Here is a 22,388-nt window from a genome sequence, read left to right as displayed (position 1 = left end):
GTGTGTGTGTGTGTGTGTGTGTGTGTGTGTGTGTGTGTGTATATATATCGGTCTGATTAAGCTAGTTCACATAAGCATTAGGGATTTCGTCCGCATGAGCTATTAGCATACACGATCAAACATTCAGCAGTAAATGACGGGAAACATCTTGGCAGCTCTATTTACAAGCACTTCATCGTCAAAATGACGGCACGCCGTCAGTTTCTAGGGCATACACCATGACGCACTGCATACTGCAGCCAATCGAATCTCTTTATTATCACGAGCAAGTATCGCGAGCTGCCGAGAGAGAGCAAGTTTTACCACCACCTAAACGAGACATTGAAAATTAGTGTGACATACAGATCAGTCAGGGAAAAATGAAGTTGCCGTACGTTTTTACGTTATGATATCAATCCGAACAAATCGAAGGGTTTAAAAGATGATGGAGTCGAAGTATGACCGCAGATGTTCGCGCGAGAGAGAAATTTACTGTGAGAAAACCTGATAGGATGGCTTGCACGAGCATGTCTAGTCTGCTGCTCAGAAACAGTGTTCGAAGAAAGTACGTGTTATTTTGGCTCTATGTTGAAGCTCCTCCTGTCCGGCCGCTGTTAACCATTATTTATGACATGACTACACCTGTCACCACACCGACACGCTAAGTGTAATGCTTAACGCAGCTAAAACACACTCGTGCACTTCAACTTTGATGCGCACTGAAGAACCACGTAGGTGCCATAACCTCAGCAAAGGGGTCCTTCACAACCTATATACAGGTTACCTTAATACGGTAACCTCGTAAATTACTACAAAGTCTCGGCAACTGCCTTTGTTGTTAGCATCAAAATATTGCACGTAGCTTCTGCAAAAACAAACCAGAAAATGTACCTGCTTCCACGGATAGAATTATTGGCGCGGCTGAATGAGCTGCATGTTCAGACCTGTGCCTGTAGAATTTCATCCTCAGCTTTCCTTTTTAATAATCTCTAAGTTCCGAGGCCGTTTGATGATAAATTTTGAGTTCCCGAGTCAAATTAAAGTGCCCTGATTACGCCAGCTGCGCCACCCCTGTACCATACCACGGCCTCGCCGTCAATATACTAGCCCGGTCCCATACCTTACTGCAGTCAATTCACCGGCGCCATTACTAGGGACAATGCCGATTGTGTTCCGTAAGCCTGACAAACGCTGCTTCCGGCGCTGTCTGGACGACCTACTCCGGGCCATAACGACCCAAAGCAGTGCCACGCAAGGATTTGTGCTACGACTCGCGGAGCCAAGCCCGTGTGGAAGACAACGCCTTTCTTAAACGGCCCACCGAAGGACAACAACGTGCGCGGGCCGTTCACTGGGGCAACGACGTCAAAAAAAACGGCCGTTCCAGTTCTGTTCCCCTCGTTTGTTTCCCCCTCTCCCCTTTTTGTCGTTCTGGACAGCCCCGAAAGTTGTTAGAACAACTATAAACCCGCCGACTAAGCGCGAAAAGACAAAACCCCGTAGTTTTCGCGGCGGAATCGCGACCAGCTTCGGCGAGAACCTGCGCAAAAGAACCGAACGCCAATCCCACCGCTCCCGGCTCCTCCGTTTTCGGCCACGAGAACCTGTCCTCAGATGTGCGCCCTATGTGGAGCAAAAAAATCACGCCGCGCGACGTGGCCGGTGAACCGTGAAGAAAACGGCGACGCCAGCGCCGCCTCGAGGCCATTTCCCGGTCACACAGTCCCGAAAGGCAACGTTGGAAACCTGATTTTCATTTTCCTCTTCTTTCTTTCGCCTTGAGATTTTCTTCCTTTACTTCATCGGAGGCCTTAGGAAAGTAGTGCCCGCGCCTCCCTGATGGTCTAACCTCTATTATAAGACAGACCGAAAGAACATTTCACGAGGAGTTGGGCGTCCCGGGATAGGCGTCTCAACGTCTCGACACTTCTCACCTCCTTCGAGACGTTCTCTTTGGACTCCTTTGTTGAGTTGCTTAACGCGTTTTTTCCACGTTTTCTCTCCTCTTCCTTTTTATCTCAGCTTTTGTTCGTATACGTGGTCGGTAACCTGCGAAGCGAGAAAAGAAAGCAAAGCTTACGAGCACAAAAGAAACACGAAGTAACCTTCCCGAGGCTCGAAAGAGCGAAGTTCGTATAAAACGAAAGCGAACTGAATGAGGCGGAAGGGAAGAACAATAGAGTCCCCACGCTGTGTGTGTACGGCACGCGGTGTTTAACGACCGGCAAAAAGCACTTTAGCGAGCTTTGGTGAGTCGTCGCTCCGTTGGTACCGTCGCTGTGCCCGTGGAGCCGCCCGTTGGATCAGGGTCTGATGACTTTGTCGCTGACGTCGTCGACAGAGTCGGAGAGAATGCTAGCTTTTATTTGTTTTTATTCTCTCCTTTCAATTTCGTGTCCGTAACGTGAAGAGAGACAAGATGACGAACATGTCTTCCGGGCGATGGTTCGGGGTTCGCTGCCCTCCTTATGAACGTTCAGAGTTCGTTGCCCTCATCAGATTTCTTTTGAAGAGCTGCCACGGTTCTCTCTGACGAGTCTATTACATCTGGAAGGCGGTGCACTAGACCATCACGCCGGAGCTGGAGCGTAAAGCTAAACACTTTCGAATGCATACCGGACACTTTCGATCGGGATCGAGCCGGATCCGAATCGAAGCTCTAGATGACGATTGGTTTCCTTACTCAGCTGCGCAAAGGAGCCAATCGCGATCGAGAAATGTCATCCCGATCGGCATCGATCGCGATCAAAAGTGCCCCGTTGTGACAACTGTATTAACAAATGTCTGCTTTGACGTTTCATCACTGTTTGATGTCGTCGGAAAACAATCAAGGCTAAAAAGTGTTTTTCTTTTTTATTTTTTGCATGTAGCTTTTTACAGAAGAGCTGTTTTTGCAACTATAGAACCGCTCAAAAGTGCTACATGACGTTTTTCGTGCTTTATGAAAAAAACTGACTAACTCACGAATTCTACATTTTCAGAATATTTGAGGATTATTAAGTGCAATTAGGGTGTTAGATGAAAATTACTGAACCCTAGTTTTTGGCCCGTATGGAAGCGTTATATGAGACATGGTGTCGTTCTGCAGGCGACTACATGAAGTTGTTTCTCTCTCTTTCTCTCTCTCTCTCTCTATCTCTCTCTCTCTCGTTTGTGGGCGAACCATAAATTACAGGGATTTCATGTATTGAAGAAATGGGAGCCATTTTACTGGTGTCGTGTACCGAAAGCTTCAAGTGTCTAGGGTAAATATGCGTTTTAAAAATAATTATTGAATACCCTCCTTCGCCAAATTTTTACACATACACATACACGGCATGTAGTTGCTGTTCCCTGGTCTCCTTGGTGAACCATGCTGAAGCATGGGGCTTATATTTCGTTGAACTAGGAAGCATGTCGTGCGCGCTGAACGATAAATGCTTTATCTATGTAGCTTAATCATAGCCTTTGCATAAAAAACTTATTCAAGCATTCCAAAGTGTCATTGCCGTTATTTGCCATATATAATTCCCAAAATCCTAAGGCAACTGTACAAGACACCAACTTCACGTTCGGTGAAAATAGCTGAAATATTTAGTGTAACGTGTGGCGCAGTTTTTGTGTTTCGGGTTAAATAAAAACGTTTCACAGTATTACTGAACCCTCGGGCATTTTTTTTTCGATTAGTCACTCGGTGAACTAGATAAGGGTCCGTGTTCCTAATTCCTTAAAATTAGGGACAGATTGTGGCTAATGTGTACACAAAGGTCGAAATGTGTAGGTTACTTGTTGTAGTATTTCCAAATAATTATGTATGCAGGTGTTCCGGTGATTTATGAGTGTGTTTTTTTAAGGAGCAGCGCTGTATTTAGCCCGCTGCCATTACCTATAGCTGCATATGCCACGAAGATCAAACTCAGCAAAAATGGGCAGACTCCAATGGCGAATTTGCGCGCGAAGCTCATTGCGTGTGGATTCAATGCAGCTTTTGCAAAAAAAATTATTAAGCAAATATTCGCAAGCGTCCCGTTGCCGTTATCAGCTATGTTACCCAATGCAAGGGGAGAACTCTGCGTTACGCAGCGTTCATTCACCAGTAATGAAGGGCGTTTTATGTGGAATGTGTACTGAAATCTTAAAGTTACTGGACTAACTAGGAGAGTTACAAAAACTTAATCAATCCTCGTTTCTGTGGCATTTCAATGCGTGATACGAGATACGACGTTTGCTCGCTGTCCTCGGTGAGATAAAGGAAGTACCTCGTTCTAAGGTCCAGGTAATGAGTAAAGGGTAATGTGTAGGTGAAATTCAAAGTGGGTGCGTTTATTGCGGCTTCTGCAATCAATTACTTATGCAAGCACTCCGGAGCATCATGAGTGTTTTACGAACGCGCAGTATTTAGCCCGTTTACCTGGCAGAAAGGCAAACGCAACCAAGGTCAAATTTAACGAAAATGGGAAAAATGCTATGGCAAATCGTTGTGCTAACTTAAATGCATTTTAAATAAATACATCACTTGTTAACAAATTTGAACATGTGTTCAAAGGTGCCATACAGCCATTATCAGTTGTGCTTTCCCAATAAGCCAAGATAACTATATTTTACACCAAGTTTATGTTTGCTGGAAACGGGGATCATGTTCAGTACAATGCATGCCAAATCTTTCACTTTCCTGGCCAGTTTAGAAGCGTTGCAAGTGATTACTGAAATCTCCTCTTTTTTTCTCACTTACTTTTACACAAAACGAGTTTCGTAGGTTTCTACGGTGCCCTCAATGAACTACAATAAACACGCAGTCTATATATTTGCTTAAAAGCACAGCGGCAGGTTATAAATAATGGGCAACCGAAGTTCGAAATGTGTGGACAAATTACAGGCCTTAGCAGTGAATTGCATACGCAGACTCTCACCCGGAGCGTTATAACTGTGCTTAATGAAGAACGCAGAATTTAGCATGCTGGGCCCGGGGGAACTGTAAACTGCAACTAAGTGACATCCGATGAAAAATGGGGGGAATATTATGGACGGCATTCTCGCAAAGTGAAATGCGTGTTGATGAATTACTCCATATGTAAAACTTCCTTTCCAAGAGCCCGAATGCGAGTTATATGCTAGAAGTTTTCATATGAACCAGTCATACAGGGGCAACGTTTATAAGTGTAAACTTTAATCGCAAGCAGCTCCTCCATAGAAAGAGCTTTGCTGGCTTTCTTCTCTCTCTTTTTTTTTAATGATGCAACATCGAACTTTCTTTTCGGGTATGTAGCTGTAACGGCAGTGACTTTCGAGGGCAGCTTCGTGTTTTATGCGCGTTCCTGTGCCTCTGACTTCTAATGAAACGTCTTAACTATTCTGTCTCCGGTCAAAACGAAATGAGTGGAGGATGTTTGAACAGCCTGCAGTAACTCTTTTTTTTAAACTGCTGAGATGCGGGAGTGTACGTTTTCAGATATTTAGAGCTGGTCAATTACCGTGAGTGCAACTCAAACGTCCGTGGATGTGATTTATGAGAAATGTTCCACCAATAAAATCGCGAAACGTAACATTACTGGAACGACTTTCCCGCCCACATCGTCATGTTAACAGATTGAAGCCAGTTTAAAACAGGAGTCATCACATTATGTATTAACTGAGAACCACTGCCTTGATTTTTTTATTTTTTTCGCCCACCCCTGATGTAATATCGCTCTGGGATCCTCGAGGTGCGAATAAATAAGATAATAATACAAACTGAACTAGTGCCACCAGTTACCTACTATTAGACGAGTGCACGGGGCACGAAGGAGAATGAAACTCTCTACTAACTGAATTCCCATGAAAGTTTATTTCCATTTAGCCGTCTAGAGCTTCAGTTCTTTGTAATAGCTTTTGCCAAGTGTGAATCAAGCAGCACATGTTTTCCAGCGTTCGATTGAGAGGTGAAACTCTTGATAAGTTTGCCAGTGTGCTGTCTTACAAGATGTGCTGTAAGTTCAGTTGTTTTATTATATTACATAATTTTAAAAAAAGATCCCCCTCCTCCTTCAGATAACAGAATGAACGCTCACAAAACAAAACAAAATGGCCCATGCGCTCGCATACAACTTATATACTTCAGGAAGAAGTAAAAGGACAGTTCACGGTCTGCGTATGAGCGATAACAAATGCTACCTCACACCTCTGTGAGTGGGTTGTAATAAATATCCGCAAATGCGGCGTTTGTCTTCAATCTAGAATAATTTTTGGGGCCAAAAGTTTAAGCGTGCTGCCGGCATCCTCACAAATTTGACCCTGAAGTTTTGGCCTACACATATTTTTTTTTTCTTTTACAGTTTTCAATGAAAGATTTTTTGAACAGCGCACATGATTCCGCTTACGAGCTTCTATACAGAGACGCGAGAGAAGCGTCAACAGTGAATTCTTTTAACGGTCCTACCCGAACCTATTGTTACCTAACCTAGCCTCACGCATAAACTTGTGCGAATAAACTACTACCTGCTGCACAAAAAAAGGAAGGAGAAGAAAAGAAAATGAATGTGTGTGTAGTACGTCCGTACGGCCGAAGAATCCAACACCTGAATAGATGCGGCGATGCGGTTATGTTCATTCCATATGTGAAGTTTCCTAACGCGAGTGTCCAACCAACTGTCACAATCGTAGAAGCGGTCACGCAGTGCGTACTCACACGCACTGTAAGCCAAAGTAAAGTTGCCACCGACAACTGAAACTTACGCGTGGGACGTGCGAGAAACGGGAACGAATGCCCGTCTCTCTATATACCCCACCGTCCGGTATAGTTGTGCACGCGCATAGTTCTCAACACGGGAGCGCCTCCGAAAATGCACAAATGCAATACCGATGACTGGAGAGGCTTGCAGTTAGCTAACACTCTACAGCCAACGTGACACGGAATGGCAGAGGTGTCATTTGGCCGCCTTTCACACGCCCGTCTACCTCCCATCGACCTGCAGCGTCGACAGCTCCAGGCTCGAGCTTCGCGATATGCCAGTATATATCTCGTCTCCTCTCCTGTGCAACTGAACGCGCGGGCCAGACCCCCTGGGCAGCGCTATCGAGCGCATTGCGCCAGTGGAATCGACGCGATGATTATCTCGACTTCTTTCGCACGCCCTTCGAAGCGCTTCATCATCGGTTTCGGCGTTGTCCCCCCTCCGCGGGCGTGGGAAATCAATTACACGTGCCCGGCCCACGCACGTATCTACCTACGTAGTGCCGCCCCTCGCACTCGGTATGTCCCCGCCAAGAACAACAACGCCTAGCGAGACGGGAGCAGGCCACACGGAGGAGGCACGTCGAACGCTCGTTTTAACTGAACGGGTCTGTCATCACGTATACCGCACGCGCTCCGCTATCGGACGTCCCGTACCGCGACACACGTTTGCCGCGCTCTTTTATCGTCGTCGACGGCGGTCCGTGGCTGCGCCGAGTGAGCTTTAAATGTGGCCTTTTTTTTTTTTCGATTGCGCAGTGTTGTCCGAGCTGCGAGCTTGAGGCCGACGTATGCGCGCCGCGCTAACGATGTTGCTTTCGCTGATGGGACCGATGGCGACAGTGTCGCAATTGCGGTGGCGTCGTCCGGAGGAGACGCTTCGAAACTTTTTGTTGTTGTTTTTGCAGAGCGTTAGCTGCGTGGGAAACTCGCACGGAGAGCTGCGGGGGCAAAGAAGAAACCATTACGTCTCTCGCTTCCCCAAAGTCGCGTCCCACGGTGCGATTGCGTGTTACGGTTGGGCTCTGTGAAACCTCGCGTTCCTGTGACTCCTCGATTGCTCCTAACTCAGCTGCTGCGAACGGCAGTCCATGCAGATGTGCTCTGACATAAGTATAATGCGTATCCGGCCGTACTCGACAACCTCACACGTGACCAAGTTGGGGAAACACGTTCTTTCGGCGACAATTGTGAGCGTAGGAAGTCTGCTGAATGTCTCCTCCGCATCTATCTGTTCCAGCTATGTCGAATGGCACCCTCCACTAGGCATCACGTTACATCACTAGAACTCAAGAGCGTTGTAATGTATTTGGACTGTGTCCATCCCACAGCCCTCCCTTCCCCCTTTCTTCTGCGCAGGACCGGTACCAAACGGGATGCGCATCTGAGTACCTCAGATGTACCTCAGATGAGACTTCAGATGTACATAGTTGATATTGATGTTGTAACGGGGTAAAATAAAGCAGTTTTCCTCGTTTCCAACTTTCTCGCTCCCTAGTCACTACTGCGCATGCGCCACTAGTAGCACCGAGCCACAGGCGTTTCGCCGCTGCGCAGCGCCGCGCCAACCACCGCCGCCGTTTGGTATGACGTCGCATGCGTTCCTCGTCGTTGCGCTCGCCTCCGCTCGCTTCGCCAGCTGCGTCGCATGCCTGATGACATGTCGGAGGATTGAAAAGGAGAGCTCGCGTGCGCCGCGACCACTGGTGAGGCGGCAGTATATGGACGGCGACAATTTTGATAAGCAGGAGGAGGCCTGGCATGGACATCGGAACGAGATGAAGAGGAAACGAATCGCCCAGGAAACAGACGAACAGCGCGCCGAACGACTGGCTAAACGCCGCAACATTGCTTGACAACCAGACTAGCTTGGACTTGCAATCAAGATTAACCAAGGCTAACCATGCTATGCCTTAGCTTTCGCTACGTACATCCTGGCATAGCCGAGCTAAGCCACTGCCAATTATTTTACAAGAGTATAGAGGAACCCGGCGTACAATGTTCATCACGACCAGCAGATATTGAGCGCTAACTTCTTTCTCGTGCTCTTGTTTTGTCTACGCAAGCCTGAATAATTTAAGAGGCCCCCGCTTCTCATGAAGTTCTGCGTAGCTTATTTGTATGTTTAAGGTTTTTTACAAAATTTAATAAAATCGGTGTAATGAAAACCGTACCTGGCCAGACCATTTTTCAAGGTTGCGCAGGATGACATGTTGGTAGCGCATTGTCGTTATTGTAAACTTAAGCAATTAATCTTGACAGTGTCATGTGTTGCACTTACCGATGACTGCGCCGCAAAAGTAATCTTATATCTCTGTCACACGAAAACTCTTAAGTGGTCTATTACCAAGCTGGAAGACTCGTTAAGGAAGAGGCGTTGCGCAGCAGACACACGGGCACCGACGATCTCCTTTTATTTTTTCCTTCTGCACACGCTATCGAAAGCGTGGCGCTGGCGTTCGAAACAAAATCAGGCAAATTAAAGTGATCTGTATGGAAATACAAGTTCTTGTATATAAGTGTTGTGGAAATATAACTTCTTGTATTACACATTTTTCAAGTAAGTTTACCAACGCCAGATTTAGAAAGGTTGTAGCAAAGATTTATTCCCGCACTTTAAAGAGCGTTTTAAGGACAAGCGAAGTGCACAAGTTTGTCTGGCAACACTGAGCTTCTTCTGTCGCGTTGGCTGCAGCGTTCCCGCCATAGTGTGCTTTTTTTTTTGCGTGGCGTTTGGCGTGCGACCGGCGCTGTTTCGTCAGCGGCGTTGGCCATCGATGCTGCGCGCGATTTTTGTGCGAAGCATATTACTAGAGCTCAACCCAGCTCCTCAGGCGCGGCGGTGTCGCCTTCAATACCCCGTGACACCGTGACGTCACGACAGAGGAGAAACGGGGCTCCAACTCGCGCCGTCGCTCGCGGCGTCGCCCCACTCATCGGACGCGGTGAGCGTCGAGCAACGCAGCGTTCGGCGCGACAACGAAATGTGCGCCTGAGCAAGCGACGCACGCCTGAGCCGACGACACCGGCTTTTCTGCGACACGAGCTCCTTAACGCTGTCGCGTTAAAATAAAGGCTAGTATGCTTCGCATCCTGGGCTTAACCTTAGCTAAGCCACAGCCATTTTTTCTCGTCCGCGCGGCACGCGTCTGTAAGCGGCATCACGTGACATCCGCGACCCGTTCGACCTCCTTACGAGAGTACAGAAGCAAATGAGCATTGCTGGGTTTACTGCACCTTCTGCGATACATGAAATAATTGTTTGCAATGAACGTCGGCGACAAAAAATACGCGCTTGCATGTATGTATATATATATATATATATATATATATATATATATATATATATATATATATGCACTACTCCTTTTCTCTTTTCTACTTCTTTTCGGCCGTAAAAGAAATCGACGAACTCCGTTTCCAGCAAAGGCCGCTTCTGGAAAAGCGATCGCTCCCTGTCGTGTCTGCGGATGAAACTCCTTTTCGGGAGAAGTCCTTTGGTTCAGAAGTCTTTCGAGTGCCCGTGCGACAGGGTTATTAAACGTAAACGATGAGCCTAATGTTGCTTACCTCCCAGCGTTTATTAATATTGCAAAAAAAATTGGAGGACGATTAAGCTTTGCCTTTAAGCGTAGAACGCGATAGCATACGTGTAATTGGCAATTGAGAAAGTGATTGAAGTACAGCGATGCGTTGCCGAGTAAAAAATGTAATCGATCAATTTGAGAATTACCAAAAGACGCAACTGATTACAAGTAATTAATTGCTTGTATTCATTGCGATCAAGTCTGGTAAGTCTTGTACCTTGTCTGCTGCTACGAGTGAAAAATTTTCTTTTGAACGCCACTTTTGAGTAAGCTAGCATGCCCGTATCGTAATTAATAAATGCGAGAGCATTCCTCTGACTGCCCTGGCTACTCCACTTCGGTCTATGTGGCCTCGATATGATGACCATGTAAAAAAAACTCACTACCATTCCACTCTGTGGAGAGAGAAAGAGAGATGAATACAGGAAGGCAGGGATGTTAACCAGTCAATAGTCCGGTTGGCTACCCTACGCTGGGGGATGGGACGTGGGGAAGAGGGAGAAAGGAGAGAGAAGGTGTGCAGGAGGACCAGCGAAGCTGTGTATGTGGGCCCCTTATTGGTGAACTGCACCTCCGCCGCGAGTCGGCCCGGCATTGCACTATCTTCGGGATCGGCCCACGTATGGGGAGTTTTTGCTTACAACGACACGAAAATTTCCTTGGACGGTAGAGGTGTAGAGCTTAGCTGTAAAAATAAACAAAAGCTAGCGCCTACGAGGAATCAAACACAGGTTGCAGCACGGCAGGTGAGTATACGTATCTTCGCCGGTAACGCACCGACAGTTGAAAAGGGACGCGGAACACATGCGACGGTGAAGCGAAAGAGCACCACCGCCGTCACACTATCATGATATCGACGCGCATGTGCGTTTCACGCGTGGAGGGCACGGTGAAGGATTAGGTCTCCATGCACAAACGCAGCAGTGCGTTTGGATGCAAAAAGTGACGAGGCCAAAATGACTCACCGTCACGCTCCACTCAATCGGCGGTAATGAAAGTTGAATAAAGTACGCGTACCATTCGAATGACTCTTGCATAACACAATCATAGTAAAAGGGTGCTGCCAATTCTTTCTCTTTTTTTAGAAATTGAACCCTTTCAGCAGCGTGTGGGCATGGTTACCAGGTCCTAATAACGTTTTGCTAGAGCAATTGTATACATATTATGCTAATGACGATTGGTGAATAGGTTCAATGGTACACAGAATATATGCATTTTATACATATTCGGGAAGGGGTGGTGACCTAGGGAACTGAAGCAGAGTAACCCGCCGTGGTTGCTTTGTGGCTATGGTTTTGGGCTACTATTTAAGCACGCGGTCGTGGGATCAAATCCCGACCGCAGCGGCCGCATATTGATGGGGCCGAAATGCGAAAACACCAATGTACCCATGTAAACACCCGAGGAGCTTCACCGAGGAGGCCCGAGGAGCTTCAGCGTATACCGGTTGTTGTCCTACGCAACTTGAGCCAGACACTAAAGATATGCAAATGCCACCTACAAGCTGAACAGAACCAAGGTAATGTTGTTTGCCATCGTTTGGAGATACTCGGATTCTTTTTATTTCATTTTTATTTTTTGCATTCCACTAAATTACGTAATCAGTCTTAATTAATTAATCAGCTTCTCAAATATTACGATCAGATGGAAAGTGTCAAGGACAAAATTCTAGAGAAACGTGAGGAACTCCCAACACAGCTTTCGGTTGCTCAAAACGCGCTACATAAAAGTGTTTATCCAAGCATGATAAAAGCCCACGAATACAAGCAAAATCGGCCGACTGGCCGCCCGAGACACCTTGCGTGTACTCGTGGGCTTCTTTCATGCGTGCAACATACATACATACATACATACATACATACATACATACATACATACATACATACATACATACATACATACATACATACATACATACATACATACATACATACATACATACGCACATACATACATACATACGCACATACATACATACATACATACATACATACATACATACATACATACATACATACATACATACATACATACATACATACATACATACATACATACATACATACATACATACATACATACATACGCACATACATACATACATACATACATACATACATACATACATACATACATACATACATACATACATACATACATACATACATACATACATACATACATACATACATACATACATACATACATACATACATACATACATACATACATACATACATACATACATACATACATACATACATACATACATGTAGACATTTCGGCGTTGGCGATATGCTGTGTCGCTACATTGCCTCAATGCTAATCGCATTAACAGCGGCATTCATCGTTAGAAGGGTTCTGCTGGATTTCTCTTTTTGGTTTTGTATTTATGTACGCCTTTCCTACACGGTTCCTTAAAGAGGCCTACAGTATGTTATAGATATGTCCAAACAGCGGGACGACCACCCTTCAGACTATCGTTTCAATGTCAGACCATAATTTCTTTATTTACAGATATTTAAATAATGATACGCTAATAATGAGTGCCAAACTTTCTTGTGATGTTTGCTTGTACATTAAGCGTCGCATTTGAATTCTTGTTTGTGTTGTGTGAGATCTTGAAAATTGCGTGTTCATTTATGAGTTTGCACATGTAAATGCTACCTTTGTTGTCGTTTATGGCGTACTTTATTCGTATATATTTTTGTACTCGACTCCCCTCTGTAAAGTCCTCTTCCCTTGAGGATAAGACAATCAATCAATCAATCGATAAAGATAGATAGATAGATAGATAGATAGATAGATAGATAGATAGATAGATAGATAGATAGATAGATAGATAGATAGATAGATAGATAGATAGATAGATAGATAGATAGATAGATAGATAGATAGATAGATAGATAGATAGATAGAAAGATAGATAGATAGATAGATAGATAGATAGATAGATAGATAGATAGATAGATAGATAGATAGATAGATAGATAGATAGATAGATAGATAGATAGATAGATAGATAGATAGATAGATAGATAGATAGATAGATAGATAGATAGATAGATAGATAGATAGATAGATAGATAGATAGATAGATAGATAGATAGATAGATAGATAGATAGATAGATAGATAGATAGATAGATAGATAGATAGATAGATAGATAGATAGATAGATAGATAGATAGATAGATAGATAGATAGATAGATAGATAGATAGATAGATAGATAGATAGACGACTCACCGCGACGGCAACGGGTTTCCGTAGCTGATGCAGTTCTGTCCCTCTGCGTCTGTAGGCGGCAGGGCAGCCTCCAAGTCCTCGCTCATGGCATACTAGAGCTGTGCCGGTCACTCTCGGCGGTTCGGCACCGTCGACCGCGCAGGGCCGGCATGACGACTGCGCAGCCTACGCAGGCATCTTCCGCACACCGCACGTCGACTGCCGCTGACTATTCACGCCGCTAACCATCGGCAGTTCCAGGACTGAAGGCACGTGACACTTCGAGACTTGCTCGACGATATCGAGCGAGCCGAGGCCTCCCCCCTCTTCTTCTTTTTTCTGTTATCACGAAACGCGCACTTGAACCAGATGACCGCGTTTAATGAGACCCGCCTTGCGAGCGGCGATGGCTTCGGCGGCTTGACAGTCTGCGAGCGAGCGAGCGAAACTCAGTCTGCCAGTCTCCGACACAGCGTACGATGGGCCGACGGATATCTTACGGGCGCTTTCGTCAGGAACACGCGCGGCGCTGGCAAACTGAGAACATCAAACACGTCCGCTGTGACAGCTCGTCTAGCACGAGATAAAATCCTGCGCCGCAGGCAGTCCAAGCACCAGTACCTGGCTCTACCTATCCGCGATGTGCTTCTTCGGTCTATAGAACCTTGACAGTTGTCAGTGGCTGTCTTTCAACACACGTACGGGAAGCCAGTTGCTACGGTCCTCCCCGCTTCGAGCACAACATAACACACGCCGCCGCAGGGCTGCCAGATGGGCTTTACTCCATGAAACGAAGGTCCGCAACGACGCTCGCCACACCGGTACACACGCCTCTGACGGCAGCCGCGACTGCAGCGTGCCTCAGGCTGAACGCACGCTCCCAAACACCTATACTACTCCCTTCTTCCCTTCCTGCCCTCTCTCATCCTTCTTCTGCCCCTGTGCCTCGGCTACCTTTCTTTTGTTCCCCTTTCGACTCCCCAAGGGCGACGGGAAAGTGAAACTGACCGAACCACGTGGTTCGTTGACGCCACGACGCGCGGTGGGCCCCACAGCGGTTACCAGGGGCAACCTTCCTTTGTATAGGGTGCCGCAACGTTTGGACGCGTATATATCGACGCGTAGGGCTTTCCTGTTCTCTTTCCTTTCGAATGATGCTCTCTCTCTCTCCTTCCCCTCCTAGTTACACATCATTACTTGGTTTTCTTTTCCTTTTTTTTTTCTTTTTAAAGCCAGCATCACACGCTCTCTTATTCTTCAACACCACAGCATGTGTTCCACTCCTTTTCGTATGCCTCTCTTTAAAGAGCCGCCTAGCTAACGTGAACGAGGAACGAACGGCGCGAATGCCTTCAGATGTGGCGAAGCGAGGCGTGCGGTGCGGTCAGCCGCTGTATATATATGTACGTGCAAAAAGCTCTGGCTTTGCTGGAGCGTATACGCGTGCTCTACTATTTCTATTATCCGATCTTTCAAGCCGCGACCTCGGGACAGAGGAATTCCGCGGCGCGCTCATTATAGGCGGTGCGTTTCCCTCACTGCGCGCCTGCCGACCTTGACTTTGCTGCTTGCCCTGAAAGGATTTCGATGTCCTGGCCCTCGCCCTCCGCCACCCTTCTCTCCCGAGCTTTGCTTCTAGCCTGCCTTCTTTCCCTGTAGCGGAGGAAAACAACAACAACAACAACAACAACAACAAAAAGCTCTTGGTTCTTGGTTTATATATTTGCGCGGTACGAGAAGGGCCAAAAAAAGAAAAGAAAAAGGTATCACGTTACTTTTCCTGGCGTTTTCTTTTGCTCGAGCTCCTCACGAGCCCAAAGGCATCGTCTGAACACAATTTCAGCCTGCGCGACAAGGGAGTCCATCATTCTTCGTGTCCTTCCATCACTCCGCCTTTCTTTTTCAAGCTGTGTAAGTAAACTGTCGCCGTACTACTCTGGGGCTCGATTTAGCCTCAGTGTGTTGGCTCTATCCATATCAGGTAGGTAACGCGACATACTCACTTCACTTTTGTTTGAGACATATGCCGAACGTGCGATTCTCCGGGCGTTGGCCTATAAGACCACACTTTTCGCTTTGTGTGCCACGTTAACCATGCGCGGCTTGGCTGCGAGGTTGCTTAAAGCATTCACGGCGCAAAACGTTTTCTGTAGCGTATAGCCTTTTTTTTATTTTTCCTCGCGAGGTCATGTTACTGCCACGAATAATTTCCCTTTACTTTATACGGTTCGTGTATTATAATGGTGTTTCCATTATGGTGTCCAAAGCATATTGCGCTCTTTGAATGAATGGCCGTGTCTCAAAGTTATGGGGTAGCCTACAAAGAACTTCGCGCCGGTCAACAAGCCCGCCAGCATCGTCTATCGTATGGAAACATAACCGGCAGAAGCTTAAGAGTTTCTTCGTCACTATTTGTTTTAGAGGACGGGGGAGGGGGACGGGGGGTGCGTTGCTGGCTGAAGTGTATAGTCTCCCCCACTGACACATCGAAAGCAATACAGCAGTGCCACCGCTTAGACCAAAGTGACCACTTCATTTCAAAGCGCAGCTTCGTGAATCCTTCGCAACTGACTGTGTCTGCTGTTGAAGTCTTGACGAATGGAACACTTGCGCTTAGCAGCATAGGTGCCGACCGCGGCGGCACTCCGGGGCCCGAGCCCCCTCCGAAGTTAAAAAGGGGGGGGGGGGGGGGGGCTGAGCCCGCCCCCTCCCCAGGCGATGCCTACACCCCCTCCACACCCCTCCACCCTCCCTCCTTCACCCCCCCCCCCCCCACGCACACACCTAAAGCGCAATTACCAGAGCTTTGTCACCCACATCATTTGAGGTTTCCTTTAACTTTCCTCTACCTTGTGAATTGAAATTTTACTGGGGCTAATAGCTTACTGCATAATTGTTGGCGCGGACGTAAACGGCTTTTACTTCATACGTTTCGCTTTACTTCTGCGAATCCTCACAATACGAGGACAAGCGCATTAGAAGCACCAGCGGCGGCTGCTTCATCCGTATTTTTTCACTTCAACATTGTTTTAAATTTCCACTGCAAACACCATGCACGTATACAATATATTTAAATATATGCGCAGGTCAAAGTTTACTATATTTTTGAAAGAGATGGAGGTAGCCAATTAAAAATTATTTCTAAATGTATGGATCGCCCACGCTATAGAAAACTAATATGTTGCTGTTTGTTCACCACACTTCAAATTGCTTTGCGTGCTCTTTGGACCATGAAAAAAACCTATAGACTTCAGTGACCCCTTCGGCATAGTTTTTTATCAATGGCGTGTGAAATGCAAATGGATGTTGTGTGTCCCATATCACTTCTCTTTCCAGTAAGCAATGCTAACGACTCATGAAAAAAAACATTTCCAATAACTTACAACATTTATTAGGGATGGAAACATCGTCACTTGCATGCAAAGGTGATAAATATATACAGGGTGTCCCAATTAACTATCATGCACAAAGATTTTAAAAAAGAGAGCAGTACGTTACTCGAATAAAACCTAGTGCACATTGCAGTGGAGTAGCTGCCAAAAATGTTTCATTACTGAGATATAATTAGGCGATTGTAATTAATTATCGTACGTTATCGTTATCGTTATATAATTAGACGTACTATCCTTATTATCAAAGTGTCAAAGAGGCATTTGAAGGCACAGCCAATTAATGGACAGCTAACTGCGGTATCTTCAGCGACGTACTAATTGCGTACTAATTTTTTTTCCGACAGATAAATAAACCCCGCGAAATATGGAGAATACCACGTGACTGCGCTCCCACCCGTATCATAAAGCAACGCCCTCGAACAGATTCCTTCTGACTTATCCAGAACAAAATAATGGAAATAAAGAAAAAACGTCGTGATCGAGCTGGTGCCTTATCTGCCGCGCCACGGCTAAAGTAACACGTCACGTTTGGTGTTAGTTGGAAACAAGCTGTGATAGATGTTGTCTTAGCGTAAATAAAGTACGCGGATATTTTTTTCCCCACAAAACCTATCATCACAAACGCGAATTGACAACGTCAGTGCAAAGGTTTAAAGGTGCGTTTTTCTTCGTCCCAGTCGCCATGTCTTTCTTTAATGAGCGGAAGGTAAACATGACCTTTGGTCTGTTATTGAATTGTGGCGGTAGACCAAACGCATCGACAATAATCAGAAATTATGAAAACCTGAGACCAACCGGCAGCTTCAAGAAACAGCGTCGGAGGACTCCATTTTTGAGTCCTAGCCTATACGCACTGATGCTCTGGCATTTATGGATTCAAACCCTCATGCTAGCGTGCGGGACGTGGCCACCCAGGTACGAATTTCCAAGTCATCAGTTTGGAGAATTCTGACGGCCCTTCACCAGTACCACCTTAACCAGCACCAATGCTTACAAGACGAGGACCTGTAGAATCGTCTAGATTTCTCGAAATGGGTCCTCACAAAATTCCGATGAGTCATCGGTCTTTTTGAGGGCCGCCATGTGCACAGATGAAGCCAATTTTCGCAGAAACGCCTAGGTAAATTTGCATAATGCACTCTATTGGAGGGACTCTAATGTACACTGGGTAAAGCGCAATCGGCACCAGTACCAGTTGTCGCTCAATGCGTGGTTCGGAATTCACGCCGGTGCAATAATCAGTTCCATCTTCTTCGATCACACGTACACTGACTGGACAGTGTTACGCGAACGAAATCCTTGAAGGCTTGGTGGATTAGTTTCTCAGTGAAATGCCATTGTCACGACTTCCACTTCTGTAATATCAGCAAGAAGGAGCACCGCACACAGCATCAGCCGAGCACGAAACTAGCTGGATGCGACTTTTCATTCGCAATAGATCGGAAAGCACGGACCTGTAAATTGGCCGGCTAGGCCACCTGACCTCTCTCTACTCGATTTCTTTCTTTGGGGTTATGTGAAAGATCGTCCTAACATGATCGAGACGGACGTCAGATTATTAGAGGCAAGGATAACGGATGTCTGCCGTAGAATTCCGGCGTCGGTCATCAAGAAAGCCACTGAAGATGTGATAAAACGGGCACAGTACTGCGTAGCTGCAAAAGGAGACCTATTCGAACACGTCCTCTAGGCTTCTGTTCATTGGAGCTTACGAATTCATACATAATAAGGGAACACTGAAATCTCATGTTTTTCTTTTCCTTTTTTTTTATTTTTGTGCAGACATCCTGATTGCCAATTCGGCTCATTTAGGAGTGGTTTATTTACTTTCGTGAACGCATTTGTTTTGCTTTTCTCTACACGTTGGTCACTTCCCGGTCTGTTTATTTCTCTTTTATTCGCACGAACCTTTTTTGCAGCCACGTATACACTTTCATGAAAAATAAAGTGCTCACTTTATTTTGGCTTGGGTCCGAAGCGAGGTTCTGGTGCGAAATGTAGCTGCGCGCGCACTCTTTCGATGCGGTGCGAGCAAGGCCGGGATTTCGAAACAATCTATGCCTATTGCCTTGCTTTTCGCGTTTCGTGCGTGATCAGAGCGACGCTTCGGCCGCGTTATCAAGTAACTTTTGTTATCAATGTGATCAGTCAGCCTTAAATTATTGGGTTTTACGTGCCAAAACCACGATCTGATTATGAGGCACGCCATATCTACTCAAAAGTAACAAATTATCGATCCATCCTGCTCCATATGCCCGACTATTAACCACAAGACAAACCAGACATCACAGCAACCTGAATCCCGAACTACCTATCAAACAAGAACCAGTGCCTTCAAATTTTCCTTTTTCCCTAGTACTGTTGAAGAATGGAACGCACTATCATTTTTAAACAGCACTGACTCAATTGATATGATTAATTTTTGATCTGGTAATTTCGCAACGGAGATATTAGCGAATTGTTTGTTTTGGTCTGAATGCATGTATGATTATTTTCTTTTTTTTTTGCACTTCTGCTTGGGCCCGTTAGGGCCTGCAGTATTTTGTAAATAAATAAATATTGGCGAACTCTGGAATAATTTCGAACGCCTGGGGTTCTTTTAACGTGCACCTAAATCTTAGTATACGGGTGTTTTCGCCCTCATCGAAATGGGGGGAGGGGGGGGGCCGTGGCAGGGATATGATCCCGCGACCTCGTGCTCAGCAGCCCAACACCATAGCCACTAAGCAACCACGGCGGGTCGTTTTCTAAACACAACAATGTAGTGCTCTTTGTGCGCATGCATAATCACTGCGAATTGTGGCATTGATAGCGCAGTATGCTGTTGAAAATGGCCAATTTTTTTGTCGCAAAACCATCAGAAGCCAAAAGGGAGAAGTTCAGGCAAATCCTTGCATTGCCCATGATTCCCGGGCTTGCTAAATTGTTGTGCTTTCAGCCCTCGTAGACACTATAGCACCACAGTTTCGTGCTGTGATTCTTATAGAAAACTCGTAGTAAATATGGTAGAAAAGAAGACGTTTCGGTGCGCCGACGGGCAAGTGGCGCTTCTCGGCGCGAGCATCGGTCGCCGCGAGTCGCTCCTTTGTCGCCGACTCGCGGTCGGTCGCGCGATCGAGCTCCGCGATTCGCCTGTGTGTGAATGCCGAGCGCGACACTTTTGCTGTTCCAAAAGCGAAGTTTATTAAAGCGGCTTAACTTAGCATCCGTTTTTAACGTCCCTTCAAGCTTCGATCCGTCCGCACTTATTCGTCCGGAACGGGGACCGTTCCATTTGCGAGCGACAAATGCGCTCACGCTGGAGTGCGCGTCGAAGAGAATTACCCACTCGTCGTTACTGCGTGAGTCCTCTTGGCATGACGCGAGCACCGTGTCCCAATGCCGGGTAAAAAAAAATCGAATTCGGTTCCTTTCTTCGGGACCCACCGCTCCAGGAAGGGCGAGTTCGATTCGAAGCGTCAACCGACGCGAGCATCGATATCGACACACCGGCGTCGTTGAAGTGGGGCAGCGGACACCGAGTCACGCGAGAACGGCATATCTATCTACGCGATCGCTTCGGAATATGACTGCTGCATCCAGCGCCGCACTGCTGCTGCGGTTTTTTTCTCGGCTTTCGGAAAACATCTGGTAGCAGTGCGGAACCGGAGAGCCAACTTATAATTGTTGTCTTATAGGTGCAGACGACAAGAGGGAAGGTGTAGGGTTGCTATCGCGAGGCACTGGCAAATGAATATGTGCTGCGAGAGAGGTAAAACATTTATTGAGCAGGTTAGTGTGCAGGATGGATCCTTGTTTCAGAGAGACATGTGCCTTCTTGGCTCGACGGGCCCTCTCAACCAGCAGGAGTTGATCTTGAGGTATGAAGCTGGACAGCACTATTTCCAACTGCTCAGGGGAGGGGAAACGAGGTGGTACGTCTGGGTTGTAGGCGCCCTCCCATATGATGCGCCTGGGGGTGTCTGGCTGATTGTAGAACTTGCTCTGCGTATTGAATTGCGCCTGCTGAGCTTGTAGTGTTTAGAAATATATCGGTAGTATACGTGACCATTTCGACTTACATTTCCTTTTGCGTTGAATGAAAAACCCAAACGCTCTAAGTCTTTAAAGGATACTGGCATGTGCCGGAATGCCCTAATTAACTTGCTGTAACGCCCGAGTCTACTAACTAGTTTTGGCTTCAGTGCACAGGTGGTGGATGCGTCATGACGTAATGAAGCAACGGTTTCTACGGTCTTGCCATCAGTGCGGCTGCTGCAGACGCGAGCGTATCCAGAAGGAACCGTGCGCTGCACTCTTGTTTATCATTTTTATGGAAAACGCCGTCATGCGTTGCTTTATTGCTGCACGACATCAGCAAATTTGTCGTTGTGTCATGACGTCACGATAAAGTCCATAACGTCAGGACCACCATTTAACCACAGCTTCAGTGTGAACTTGAAATAACTTGTTTTCAATCGTACGTACTCTTTAAGCATTCATACTTGCCTTTTACGTGAGAGAAGTGCGTGGTATAGAATCAGTACAACTTCGAAAGTATGTCAGTATTACTTCAAAAAATTAATGACCCCGGGCTCCCAGCAAGACAACCTAGCCCAACATTCAGTCCTTCTGAATTTAATAAAGCTTTCGACAAAGAAAGCTCTGAGAAGACGATCGAGATCCGAGATGATTCTCGTTAGGCCGGGAATTATCACCACACAGTGGCTATAAACAGGTAGTGTAAAGAAATAGCTTATAGATGTACCAGACCCCTCGACGAAGCTGAAAAGTATTTTCAGTTTCGTGGAACAAGTGTGTCGGTGAATAAAGCCTTTCAGGGCATGTACAAAACATGTTCTGAGTTATGAAATTGACCGGCAGGAGGTGCTCGCTCTTTCGAAGAGCCGTTTCAAATAACGCTTCTTTCTTTCTTTCTCCCTTTCTTTCTTTCTTTCTTTCTTTCTTTCTTTCTTCATGCCTTCCTTTCTTTCTTTCTTTCTTTCTTTTGTCACGCTTTGGTTTCACTATGCACGACTTGGCGTAAATGAAGTAATACCAGAACACGTATGCCTGGCATCCGCGTCAACGAGTATGAGCTTTCAAGCCGAGAGTTTAGTCACTACATTATGGCTTACTGATTGATTGATTGATTGATTGATTGATTGATTGATTGATTGATTGATTGATTGAGTGAGTGAGTGAGTGAGTGAGTGAGTGAGTGAGTGAGTGAGTGAGTGAGTGAGTGAGTGAGTGAGTGAGTGAGTGAGTGAGTGAGTGAGTGAGTGAGTGAGTGAGTGAGTGAGTGAGTGATATATAAGACCTGCAAGTGCGCTTCTCCACACACCTCATCAACATAACCAAGATCGCGGACCAACGCTAGAATTTTCATTAAAGTATCAACATGCGAATTGCTGGCATCATTCCTGCGGCCTTACGTTCCCCGCACTGTCCAAGCTATCAAAAGACGTGCCTCAACTTTAACAGTGCTACTTGCGAGAATGCGGCCATTTTGGTTAGGGTATGTTATGTTAATG

General features: G+C 46.2%; 1 protein-coding gene across 1 annotated transcript in view; it reads right to left on the bottom strand.

Annotated features, from left to right (window-relative positions):
* Positions 1-13,701, bottom strand: part of LOC135896118 (protein tyrosine phosphatase domain-containing protein 1-like) — a 117,857-nt gene extending 104,156 nt beyond the window's left edge. Inside the window, exon 1 of the mRNA XM_070520963.1 lies at positions 13,502-13,701. Within this exon, the coding sequence (XP_070377064.1) occupies positions 13,502-13,587 (86 nt within the window). The 5' untranslated portion in view covers positions 13,588-13,701. The remainder of the gene's footprint in view (positions 1-13,501) is intronic.
* Between the last annotated feature and the right edge of the window lie 8,687 nt (positions 13,702-22,388).

The sequence above is a fragment of the Dermacentor albipictus genome, chromosome 6, assembly GCF_038994185.2.
Source record: "Dermacentor albipictus isolate Rhodes 1998 colony chromosome 6, USDA_Dalb.pri_finalv2, whole genome shotgun sequence".
Taxonomy (NCBI): domain Eukaryota; kingdom Metazoa; phylum Arthropoda; class Arachnida; order Ixodida; family Ixodidae; genus Dermacentor; species Dermacentor albipictus.
This window is presented reverse-complemented; position numbering and strand designations above follow the sequence as displayed.